The 13,555-nt window shown below is 39.4% G+C and overlaps 1 protein-coding gene across 1 annotated transcript in view; it reads left to right on the top strand.

Moving 5' to 3' along the window:
- Nucleotides 1–719: 719 nt before the first annotated feature.
- TMCO5A (transmembrane and coiled-coil domains 5A) overlaps nt 720–13,555 on the top strand; it is a 64,091-nt gene continuing 51,255 nt past the window's right edge. Inside the window, exon 1 of the mRNA XM_035259888.3 lies at nt 720–932. Within this exon, the coding sequence (XP_035115779.3) occupies nt 808–932 (125 nt within the window). The 5' untranslated portion in view covers nt 720–807. The remainder of the gene's footprint in view (nt 933–13,555) is intronic.

Genomic DNA, 13,555 nt, shown 5'->3' with positions numbered 1-13,555 from the left:
CTTAGAGCAAACAGAGTTCCCTCTTGGCTTAATTGTCGCTGTCTCCATTCCTCCAGTGGTGGACATTTGAGAACATTGTGGCCAATCCCACATTCTATAGCCCTAGGCATAATGACCATTTCAGGAATAGGCACATGGCCCACACCTCAGACTCAGTTCAAGAGGTGGTGCTAAAATGACTGGAAAGAGAATCCTCTTTACACAGGCATGGCTGAGAAGGCTGAATTTCTGCCTGGTCAGTTTGCGTCCAGATAGAAAAAATGTTGGCCTTGAATGAGGTCAATCCAGAGGAAATCCAAGCTGTGACAATGGACAGATCCTGAGCCTGAATAATGCTATTAAGTCCTTCAGTTCAGCTCTCTAAAGGCAGTTCTCCAGAGCCTTCGGTGACGTGAGCCAATAAATTCCCATTTTGTTAAGCTAGTTTGAAGTGGCTGTCTCTTGCAACTAAAAAACATTAAAATTCAAAATGAGAAAAAAGGATAGTAAACACCGCATTGCAATGGTAATTTTCTGAATACATAAATTACTTTTATATATTACTTTTTTTTCTTTAACAGGCACTGTTTATTGGGGGTGGTTTCCTGGGATTGTTGTAACAGTGGACAGAAGGTCTGGCCAGCCCTCCCCACTGCACTGCTGGACGGAGGCCTGGGAGGGAGAGAGGCAGGAGGATGTCATTTACCCGGGATTTACAGACTCGGCTTTCTCGAAGGTCTGTGAGTCTTTCGCTGCCTTCTGGATTGCACGGCAGATGAACTTGTTTTTCTGCTCCCATCGGCCCTGGTCATCTCCAGGCGGCTGAAGATGAAGAAGCCGGAGCCCTTGATCCTGCGAGGTGGCGTGGTGCTGTGCCACCAGTGGGGAGCGGCACCTGGTTGTACAGCCACTGCACCGAGATGTCCAAGGGCAGCAAGTCCTGGATCAGGCAGGTGAGGGTGCGCTTGTCGGGGTTCCCCAGCTCCTCTGGTGTTGCAAACGCGTAGACCTCTGGGGCAGCATGTGGGCTGCTCATCTTGGTTGTGGACCGCACGAGGGCCCTGGGCAGGTGGGAGTGGGTCACCCTGCAATAGTAGGTCTCCCCTTCGAGCCAATCTCTGGTGCCCACTGGCAGGGTGGATGTGATGGTGACCGTGCCATTGAGCCTGTACCTCAACTGGATTACCTTGGACCCTGAGGGGGTGGTATTGCTGTGTGAGGCTTTGAGCCACCCAGACTGTGCCCTGCAGATGCTGGAGCTGCACAAATCTGCCTTTGATAAAGAATCTCAGAAGATGTTGGTGGCTCTGGAAGAAAAATGTCCCCATCTGAGCATTTCACATGAACCTTGGATTGAGGAGGAATACAGGATCAGGGTTGTGATCCCCTGATGGGGTGTGCCCTGAAGTAGTCTTCTCACAAAGGCTTTCCTTGATCACACTGGCACTTCTCCTCCTGGCACTCCTGTCTTGTAACTGCATGTCAAGGCAGCAGGGCTGTGATTTCAGGGCTACTCCCTGACGGTGTTCTAGCAATGTGATTATAGAGTGTGATTCAGTGGTTATGTGCTGATGCTCTTGGCCTCGGTCCTATATTCCCTTATCTTTAGAAATCCCTTCCTACTTTGTGATATGTAGAAAAACAAGTACGTGAAATGAGTGCTAAATGCTCTCAGGAGCAGGCCTTTATTTTCTTAAAGGATGTCTTGGTATGTAGGAGCATGGATTTGCAGGCACCACAATCCTGTTACTTCTGACGCAAAAGTGACTTTGAATGTGTCTATAGAGTGTACTGCTAGCACCCAAACTTCCCAGTTTGTCCAGATTTAGATTTGATCAGTTTTCTTGTCCAATAGAAAAGCATTTCTAAATCGCTCCTTATCCTTTCACATATAAGACTCCAATAGATCTTTCTAAAACTTCAGTATTATTCAAATATATCTACACTGTCTATACATAGTTTAAAAGACAGTATTAAACACCTCATTGACATAATTAAACATTCCCTAGTTCTCTACGGTAAACTGCCTATGCCTTATTGGCCTAATTTTTTTTTTTTTTTTTTTTTTTTTTTTTTTGTGAGATGAAGTCTCACTCTGTCCCCTACGCTGGAGTGCAATAGCACAATCTCGGCTCTCTGCAACCTCTGCCTCGGCCTCCAAAGTAGCTGGGATTACAGGCACCCAGCACTACACCCAGCTATTTTTTTTTAATTTAAAATAAGAAAGAAAAAATACCAGAGGTTCACATAACATTTCTTTCTGCATGGGGGCCAACATGGCTCTCGGTTTTGCAAACACTTGAGCCTCTAGCACCATTAAGCATCCAGTGGCTGCCTCAGCATCCAGGCTGAGATAGCCGTATTCTGGAACAAAGCAGCCCATCTGAAGGATCACTGGAGGAGGGAAGGCTGCCCGCTTAGCCCTGGCTATTAATAAGAATTTTGCCTCAGAGAAAAAAATGAGCAATATTATAAAAGTATAAAACAGCTAATTAAGAAAATTTTAAAACACACCATGCTAATAATCAAAGAAATTCAGTGAAAGCATATTTTACCTAAACCATTTGTTAATCTATAAAGTTCACCTAAAAAGTTGTAATAATCACCCAAAATGGAAGTGAGGTTGAGGAAAGATAAGCAACTCTCAAAAACTGTTTATGAGAATATAAATCTCTTCAAATATTTTTACAAAACTGTTGGCCAATATATAGAGACACTTCAACATGCTAACACTGTTACTATCATCCTATATTTAGGAATCTAGCCTAAGAAATTATCTGAATCAGAGAGAAAAGATTATGCATAAGACATTTCAAAAATCATGCGATTAAAAATGACATTGATGAAAAGTTTTTAAATGCAGAGTAAAATATTTTCATTGTATCTCTAAATTACAAAGGCAATTTAAATAATTGGTGTTTATACTATAACTGTGACTGAAAATTTTATAGAATAAAAATTTTATAAATATGGAGAAAAATGAAAGAAGAGACACCAGTGTTCATCGTGACTATCACTGGCTTGTCGGGTTCTTCATACTGCTTTCTTGAATTTTCCAAATTGCCCATAATAAGCATCATGTTAATCATCAATACAAATGTTCAAAATTCTTTCTAAAAAGTGACTTTCCCCTTTGTCCCATTTTCTCATATACTCTTCGAGGGTACATAATGTCACACTCAAAGGGTACTCTAATTGGAAGGGATTTCGGAGGTGATGTGGATCAACATTTTCCCTAACAGCTATCACATTCACAGCGTCTCTGACAGGTAGTCATTCATTTTCTGTTTGCAGACCTGCAGTAAGAGTGGGAGGGGCAAGGCTCAGAGCTCTTTCATATTCAAGAAGGCTTCTGGCTCCAGATGATGAAAAGTTCCTCCTTATACTGACTCGGCATCTTATGCTGAATTTTCTCATGTTGACTTTTCTCTTGGTAACTTTAAGTCATTGATCCTAGCTCTACTCTCTGAACAATAGAGATCATGCTATAGGAGGATCCCAGCTTATCATGAAACAGATCACAGTTTGAATCTCTGCTGCACCACTGTATGTATGATGTTCTTGGAGAGCAAATCTGAACCTTTGCTTCCTCACTTGTGAAATGGAGACAACGATACCCATCTGTCAGAAGTTAAAGAGATTCCATGTATAAAGGGCCTCTCATAGTAAGAAGTTACTTGACAGCAGAAGTTTATTGACTCTTAATTCTCTGTCCTTTTATCCATAGAGATGAGCATGTTGCCCAAAATACATGAATCCAAAATTTTTGTTGAATGAATGGTTTTTCAAACAGCTGTGAATCCACCTAAGCAAACAATAGTCTACCCACATTTCCCCATCCTAACTGTGAGAATGCTATGAAACAATGTGAAGTGCTCTACAAAATTTAGGATACATTATATTTCAACTTTACCTTGAATTACCAGACAAGAAAGAGATATGACTAGTCCAGCTAATTTTTTTTTAAACTCATGTTGCTCTCAGTAATCATACTCCAGTCAAAACCACTCATGATTTTATTTACTTACCAGTCTAGTCAAGAATTATGCTTATAATAGACAACAAGAACATTAGGCTAGAGTTTTCAAAATCCTTCTCGTATACTTTCATTTTTTCTTTAATTTGATCTTTTGGCCACTTCTGTGCAACTTACAATAAACTTTCAAGAAAAAAGTGAAGCAACTGAAAAATAAGCTCTTCATGATAAGCAAAAGGTAATCCATTTTCGTGGATTTTTTTTAACACTCTGGATATAATATATTAGGGCCTGAAGATATGAACTTACTTAAATCACACTGACGCTCTCTGCTTCCCCTAGGCACTTGTGATTTTAGTCCATGTTCAAGTTTTCAGTTCTACTCTTTGCCAGAGAGAGCTGAGGCATTCAGAGGCAATAGGAGCAAACTGTGACTTTTGTTTTGTATTAACTGTTAATATTGCATCTGCCACACATCTCTCCTCTGGGCCAGCAGTTTTTCCCAAATGGTTTATACTGGTTTCTGCCCACTTATCTTTGCTTCTCTGACTCTCATTTCATTCTTTTAGGAAAGGAACAGCTACAGTGATTTCATTTAATCTTCTCCTCCCTTTGTTTTTCCTCTGGATTGAAACTAGATAGAAAGTGGGAATTTTCCTGTTTTCCCCGAGCTGCATTTAAGATCAAAGTTGAAGACTAAAATATGCTAAGAACTCCCTTCATATTCTAATATATCAAACATCCATAAAGAATTTACTAAAAGGTTTTGCTTTTAAAAAAAGTCTTACTACCAACCACTGCCACCTCTCCATGGACAATATAAGAAGAGAACTTAGACGGTAGTGAGGAGGATCACCTTTATAGAGATACTGTTTCACGACGGAAAAGGAAAGTAGGTGATCTTGCTACCTAAAATCAAAGGAAGAAAGCTTCAAGGGATTTCACTTTAATAATAAGAGGAGACTACATGAAGTCAAGATGCACAATTCATTTGTCAGTGGGCAATCTGTTTGGCCCTCACACCCAGGCCATCACACCTAAGCCAAAGGAAAGAGGATTAGTGAGCATGGTGAGGCTGAGAGAAGAGGCAGCAATGAAGCTCTCTCGCCCAATCATTTGGCATTGCCTGAATAGATGACTTTCTGAGGAGTCAGTAGACACTAAGTAATGTTGTTGAATTTTGACTGTCTTCCTAGGCTTTAACAGAGGACTAACCATCAGAAAAAGCGTCTTGGTGTTGGGGTGTGCGGTTTTTGGAGGGGTTAAGGAAGTGGAAAAGATATAGCAAATTTCTCATATCAGGAGCTATATACTAGGAAGGGAGGAAGTCTGAAGACTCTCAGAAGAACCCACTTATTAAAGGACCAGCAACTGCCTGCCTGCCACACAGAAGGCACTCATAATGACCTTGAGCCAAACGAGCAAGGACAACTAACCAAGTAGAGAACTCGACCTCATTACTAGAAGTTAAGTCGGGAGGTATTTGCCCTTGTCCCTCTTCTACATCGTCTGAACATGATTTGAGAAAAGCAAAAATACACCTCCTAGATATAAGATGGAGGAAAGAGAAGTCAATTCTTTATATAATAAAAGGGATAAAAGAACTCTGAATTTAATTTAAAATTTTCAAAAGGACAACACAAGACTATTCTAATAACTGAAAGTGACTAGAACCTTCTGCAATATTCCAGCGTTTTATTAAGGTACGTGTTGTTAATGCATACAATCAGGTATGATGATACATAATTGTATAATAGGACAGTGAAGAAAAACAGTAACTGGAAGCTTATACCCAAGTCAATTGGAAATCTTCCACTAACATATTTAATTATATCTTCTCAGGCTTTCATCTTTATCTAGAATGAGGATGGCCATACCTTCTTATTTGCTATTCTTTCCCTTTTTTCTCTCGTCTGTATTATATTGTGATTACACATTCAGAATACTTATGCTTCTTGGTATCCCCTACAGCAGCACAGTAAAAATGACTTGAAAGAGTAATCTGAGGTGGCAATCCTCAAAAGGTCCCCATTCCACCTCTGCAATGCAAGAATTCAGATGTGTCAGGGGGACTCTGTGTGGACTACCAGGAATGGTGGCAGCAAGAAGCAATGGCTAAATGGGGAGAGACATGACCACACAACACTCAAAAAGGGTACCTTGGAACTCCTAGGCAGTGGAAAATGTGGAAGAAACTTAGTCCAGTGCGAGCTCACAATGTCCATTTCTACAGAGGGCCATGGGTTGATTTTGTAGATCTCTATGGGCAACATTACTTGTACTATCTCATAACCTATTCCTATAATATCTTATGCCAAATTCTACTAGAAGGAGTGATGTAAGTCATCAAAGGAGTGGGGAGAGGAGTTATTAAATCAAAATGAATTAGAAAATCAACAGGCCACGAAGAAAATGCAAATTCAAGATCAGGTCATTATTTTTTAAAAATGTTGTAGCATCTCGCAACGAGTAAAATGAACAGTTCAATGGGAAGATATTTATATCAAGAGTTGTGCCACTCTAAGGAAAACTAGTACTTATTCAGTTAACACAAGGCAAAAAGTGCTGGGACCTAGACTACTGAAAATAGTGCAGAGGTATGACACACTTAAAGTTTGTAAAATACTCTTGTTTGGGATTTATTTCAGTCAAAGGGTTTTCAGAGAAACAAAAGCAATAGGACAAGCACACGTGCATGTGCGTGCACACACACATTCACACACACACACAGAACGGGGTGGTGGGAGACAGAGAGAGATGAAGGAATTAGGTTCACATGATTACAAATCCTGTAAGCTCCATAAAAGTTAATCCGCCTTATTAAGAATGTCAGCCTAAAAAGGGAGCTAGAGGGCAACAGAGAACAGACTGAAACACACACACACAACACACACACACACGTGCGTGGTATAAGCTTCCAATTACTGTTTTTCATTATGCTATCATACAATTAAGTATCATAGTACCTAACTGTATGCAGTTAATAACCGATACCTTAATAAAATGTTGGAATGTGTGTGTGTGTGTGTGTGTGTGTGTGTGTGGATGTGTTTAACAAATATTTGTCAAAATGAGAAAAAATAATGTCATAGAAGGACTTCTGTAGCTGTCAAAGAGAATGTGAACTACTCTGAAGACCTTCCCAAGAAAAGGGATTTCATAGATTCCATTGGTAGGAACATATGCATAATACTTCCCTTTATTGTTTGTTAATCTTACCACTTTGGTCATACTGAATCTAATTGTGGCCTGAAATACTTAACAACTGAACTAAGTTAAGTGTTAAACATTGAAAACTTAGCATTTGTGTTTTAACCAAGCTTTTCAATATTGTAGACCGAAGTCATAAGCAGCAGAAATTTCAGGCACCACTACAGCAAAAATAAGAGACTTTTAAAGATGGACTGGACTGCATATTTATAAAATTTCTATGATATTGGTAGCCTAGAACTATATATTGATGTGCTAAACTACAAAGCTCTTTTGACCAATGTTATTGAGGCAAACCTTTTCATTTTTCTTTCTTTTTCATTTACCAATGATTAATTGAAGCTGAGCTATCTCATTGCTCAAACTTCCTTGCCACCACTGAATAATAAACTAGTGGATTCAGAGCCAAAGCTATGTGATGCTCAGATCAAACTGCTGTGGTTTTCTGCTTTGGTTTTGGAGACAAGGTTTTACTCTGTCCCCTAGGCTGGAGTGCAGTGGCACAATCGCACCTAACTATAATCTTGCTCCTGGGCTCAAGCAATCTTACCATTTTACACTCCAAAGTAGCTGACACTACAGGTACGTGGCACCATGCCTGGATAATTCTTTCATGTTTTGTAGAGACAGGGTCTCGCTATGTTGCCCAGGCTGGTCTCCAACTCCTACGCTGAAGCAGTCCTCCAACTTCAGCTTCCCAAAGTGCTGAGGGATTACAGACATGAGCCATCATTGCCCAGCCTCTGTTGTGATTTTTTTAAGTCTGACATAAAATTATCTACGACATATGTATAAAATAAATTTGCCAAGTTCTATTTCAGAATATTTTAGCTGAGTATTTCATATTCAATTAATTGTCATGAAGGCCTAAAGAGATAGTGGAAACCCTAAAGCAATAATTTTCCATGTTGAATGTTCCCAAGTTTCTTAAGGGAAAATAAAAGGAGAAAGGTGAATTCACTGCTACAAGACTTTTTTTTTTAAATGGAAACTTACTACATTTAAAACTAAGTATAACTTACTAGGTGGGAGTACTTTTTAGAAGGTCAACAAGAAAACAAGAAATTGGCCTCGGATGCCATACCTAGACTAGAGGCAGCACAACTGCTAAGTGAACGGTCTGTGCTTTGCCCCAAGGATCCGGGAAATTAGCACAAACAAAATAGTCAAGGGCTTACAATTTAGCTGTGGGAAGCTGAAGTGGGAGGACTGCTCCAGGATAGGAGTTGGAGATCAGTCTGGGCAACATAGCGAGACCCTGTCTCTACAAAAAATAAAAGAATTAGCCAGCCACGGAGGCACGTCCCTGTAGTCTCAGCTACTTTGGAGGATGAAGGGGAAGATTGCTTGAACCCAGGAGTGAGGCTATAATTAGGTATTACTGTGCCACTGCACTCCAGCCTAAAGGAAAGAGTCAAATCCTGTCTCCAGTTTACTGCAGCTAAATAGAGAAAAAAGCAGTTGATCCCAGGGGAAGTAAGTACATGGTAATGTAGGATGCAATAAAAAGCAGTGGCAAAGTAATTCACCGCTGCTGTTTGTTTCATCCAGTTACTCTGAGCAAAGGCAGCTGCAATGAGGGGACAGTCCTCTTTACTCCAGCATCTGGGGAATTCTGGGATTTCCAGCACAAAGATTTCCTATCAGTTGAAGGGCAAAATGACAGAGGATTCAGGGAGATTCACCAGCTAATGGACAGGGGAATAAATTCTCCCAGAACATTCCCCATTCCAACCACTGGAAATGGAATCGTCCTTCAGATAATCTGTATGCCTGTTTCTTTTTTCCATTTTCAATTTATAATAACAATAACGACCTAGACGTAGGACATTTCCTGGGCTTTAATGACTGTCTAAGGTTAATGGCCCTCAACTACACCTCAGGCCATCAACCCCTCCCAGCTGGTCATTAATCTCCAGGAAATATCCTGTTTCAGGGTCATTATTGTTTCACTATCAACTATACCTTAAAAGCTTTATGGATTCTGCAAATACACATCTCTCACCAATAGAGGTTATAAAACCTGTTTAGAATTCTGAAATTATCTTGAGTTTGACCTCTCAGACACATTTTCTTCAAAACTAAAATTGTTCCAAGAAAACACTCAACTTTATTTTTGTTTATCTACTTATATTTTCTCAGGAAGGAGATCTACTAGATATTACAAAAACGTAAACAACATCAGTACGATTGAGGTGGGGAGGTCTGCTTTAAAGGGAAGCACCCTCTATCCTGAACAATACCATAACTCAGTGTTTGAAAATATATGTTATTTGTGAAAAGAGCTCTCTACAATGATGTATGTGTTGAAATGTCACCAGATTTTATCACATACATAGAATTTTCAAAATGTATCTAATTCTAAAATCTCTTTTTTCACTTTTACAAAATCTATACATTGGTATTATTAAAACAAGCATTTCACCCTCTGCAGAATATTCCATAGGACTAGAGGCTGAGACAAGGGTGAAATGCAACTCCTGGATGGAATGCTATTAAGATTTTAATTCAGCAGCAAAGGGAATGATGCTTGTCCAGGAAACTTTTGTAACCTAGAGATCTAGTATAGGCAAAAGACGGGGACAGGGCAGGTGTTTAAAACCAAAGAAATCCAACAAATGGTAATGCGGCATTCCCCAATAAACAGGAAGATTACAGAAACATGGAGACTTGGATAGGCCTTAAAGAGTTGTGGAAACCCTGGATGGGCCCCAGCTTTGAGGAAGATTTTAGAGTGTAAAATCCATGCATAGAGATTTTGACAAGAACAATGTCTCGATGCAGATTAGCCAGGACTACAGTTGCATGTCTGGATTTTAGACCCTGAAACTGAAAATTAAGGTAGGACATTGGTCACAGGAATAAAGCACAAGCTCAGGTACCAGACCCAGAGCACAGAGTCAGTGAAAACAGGAAGGCAGGCTGATTTCGTCTGCTCAAGCTGCTGTAACAACATATCATAGACTAGGTGATGTGAACGAAAGAAATATGTTCCTCAAAGTGCAAGGTCAAGATACCAACCAATTCATCTTCTGGTGAGGGCTCTCTTTCTGGTTTGCAGGCAGGCAACCACCCTCCCACTGTACCCTCCCAAGGGAGGGAGAGGGGAAGGAAGAGAGAAAGGAGGGAGGGAGGGAGGGAGAGAGGGAAGGAAGGAGGGGGGGAGAGAGAGAGAGAAGGAAGGAGGTAGGGAGAGGGAAGGAGGGAGAGGGAGGGTGGAGTATTCAGTATCTCTTTATTTCCATAGGTTATTGGGGGAAAAGGTGGTGTTTGGCTACATAGGTAAGTTCTTCAGTGGTAATTTGTGAGATTTTGGTGCACCCATCACCCGCACATTATACACGGCCCCATATTTGTAGTCTCTTATCCCTCACCCCCATCCCACCCTTTCCCCCAAGTCCCCAAAGTCCAATGTATCCTTCTTATTCTTTTATGTTCTCATAGCTTAGCTCCCACATATCAGTGAGAATATTCAATGTTTGGTTTTCCATTCCAGAGTTACTTCACTTAAAATAATAGTATTCAGTCTCATCCAGGTCACTACAAATGCTATTAATTCATTCCTTTTTATGGCTGAGTAGTATCCCATTGTATGTATACACCAGTTTCTTTATCCACTTGTTGACTGATGAGTATTTGAGATAGTTTCACAATTTTGCAGTTGCATATTGTGCTGTTATAAATATGCAAGTGCCAGTATATTTTTCGCATAATGACTTCTTTTCCTCTGGGTAGATACCCAGTAATGGGACTGCTGGATCAAACGGTAGTTCTACTTTTAGTTCCTTAAGGAATCTTCACACTCTTTTCCTCTGGGTAGATACCCAGTAATGGGACTGCTGGATCAAATGGTAGTTCTACTTTTAGTTCCTTAAGGAATCTTCACACTCTTTTCTATAATTGGGAATGCAACTATACTAGTTTACATTCCCACCAGCAGTGTAGAAGTGTTTCTGGAACACCACATCCACACCAGTATCTACTGTTTTTTTTTATTTTTTGATTATGGCCCTTCTTGCAGGATAAGGTGGTATCACACTGTGGTTGTGATTTGAATTTCCCTGATCATTAGTGATGTTGAGCATTTTTTCACATTTGTTGGCCATTTGTATATCTTCTTTTGAGAATTGTCTATTCATGTCTTTAGCCCACTTTTTCATGGTATTGTTTTTTTCTTGCTGATTTAAGTTTGTTGTAGATTGTGAATATTAGTCCTTTGTCAGATGTATATATTGTGAAGATTATCTCCCACTCTGTGGGTTGTCCGTTTACCCTGCTGACTGTTCCTTTTGCCGCATGAAAGCTCTTTCATTTAATTAAGTCCCAGCTATTTATCTTTGTTTTTATTGCATTTGCTTTTGAGTTCCTGGTAATGAAATTCTTGCCTAAGCCAATGTCTAGAAGGGTTTTTCCAATGTTATCTTCTAGAATTTTTATAGCTTTAGGTCATAGTTTAAGTCCTTAATCCATCTTGATTTGATTTTTGTATAAGGTCAGAGATGAGGATCCAGTTTCATTCTCCTGCATGTGGCTAGCCAATTATCCCAACACCATATGTTCATTTGTTGAAAAGTGTGCCCTTTTCCCACATTATATTTTTGTTTGCTCTGTTGAAAATCAGTTGGCCATATGTATTTGAGTTTGTTTCTGGGTTCTTTATTCCATCCTATTGGTCTATGTACCCATTTTTTACCAGTACCATGCTGTTTGGTGACTATGGCTTTACAGTATAGTTTGAAATTAGGTAGTGTGATGCCTCCAGATTTGTTCTTTCTCCTTAGTCTTGCTTTGGTTATGTGAGATCTTTTTTAGTTCCATATGAATTTTAGAATTTTTTTTCTAAGTCTGTAAAGAATGATGGTGGTATTTTGCTGAGAACTGAAATTGTGATTGTCTTTGACAGTATCATCATTTACAATACTGTTTCTAACTCATAAGCATGGGATATGTATCTATTAGTTTGTGTCATCTATCATTTGTTTCAGCCGTGTTTTGTAGTTTTACTTTCAGAGTTCTTTCACCTCCTTAGTTAAGTATATTCCTAATATTTTATTTTATTTATTTTATTTTTTGCAGCTATTATAAAGAGGCTGAGTTGTTGATTTGATTCTCTGCTTGATTACTGTTGGTGTAGAGAAGAGCTACTGATTTATGAACATTAATTTTGTAACCTGAAACTTCGCTCAATTCTTTCATCAGTTCTAGGAGCTTTCTGTAGGAGTCTTTAGTGTTTTCAAGGTAAATGATTATATTATCAGTAAAAGGCAAAAGTATGACTTCCTCTTTGCCAATTAGAAGGCCCTTTATTTCTTTCTCTTGTCTGATTGCTTTTGCTAGGACTTCCAGTACTATGTTAAAGAGGAGTGGTGAGAGTAGGCATCCCTGTCTTGTTCCAATTCTCAGAGGGAATGCTTTCAACTTTTTCCCATTCAGTATTATGTTGTCTGGGGTTTGTCACAGATGGCTTTTATTACACTGAAGTATGTCTCTTGTGTGCTGATTTTGCTGAGAGTTTTAAAGAGATGCTAGGTTTTGTCACATGCTATTTCTGCATCTATTGAGATGATGATGTGATTTTTGTTTTTAATTCTGTTTATGTGGTGTATCACATTTATTGACTTGTGTATGTTAAACTATCCCTGCATCCCTGGTATGAACCCCATTTGATCATGGCAGATTATCTGTTTTATACGTTGTTGAATTCGGTTACCTGGTATTTTTGTTAAGGGTTTTAGCATCTGTGTTCTTCAAGGATATCTGTCTGTAGTTTTCTTTTTTGGTTATGTCCTTTCCTGGTTTTGGTATTAGGGTGATGCTGGCTTCGTAGAATGAATTAGGGAGGCTTCCCTCTTTCTCTATCTTATGAAATAGTGTCAAAAGGATTGCTACCAATTCCTACTTGACTGTCAGGTAGAATTCTGCTGTGAATCCATCTTGTCCTAGACTTATTTTTATTGGTTTAATTACCATTTCAATATTGTTGTTTGTTATTGGTCTGTTCATGGTATCGAATTCTTCTTGATTTAAGCTAGGAAGGTTGTATCTTTCCAGGAATTTAACCATCTCTCCTAGGTTTTCTAGTTTATGTGCATAAAAGTGTTCATAGTAGCCTTGAATGACTTTTTTATTATACTTTAAGTTCTGGTGTACATGTGCAGAATGTGCAGGTTTGTTACATAGGTATACAAGTGCCATGATGGTTTGCTGCATCTGTCACTCCATCATCTACATTAGGTATTTCTCCTAAAGCTATCTCTCCCCTATCCCCCCATTCCCTGCTATCCCTCCCCTAATCCCCCAGGTTTCCCTTCCAGTGTCCATGTATTCTCATTGTTCAACTCCCACTTATGAGTAAGAACATGTGGTGTTTGGTTTTCTGTTCTTGAATCA

Source organism: Callithrix jacchus, chromosome 8, assembly GCF_049354715.1.
Source record: "Callithrix jacchus isolate 240 chromosome 8, calJac240_pri, whole genome shotgun sequence".
In the NCBI taxonomy this organism is placed as follows: Eukaryota; Metazoa; Chordata; class Mammalia; order Primates; family Cebidae; genus Callithrix; species Callithrix jacchus.
This window is presented reverse-complemented; position numbering and strand designations above follow the sequence as displayed.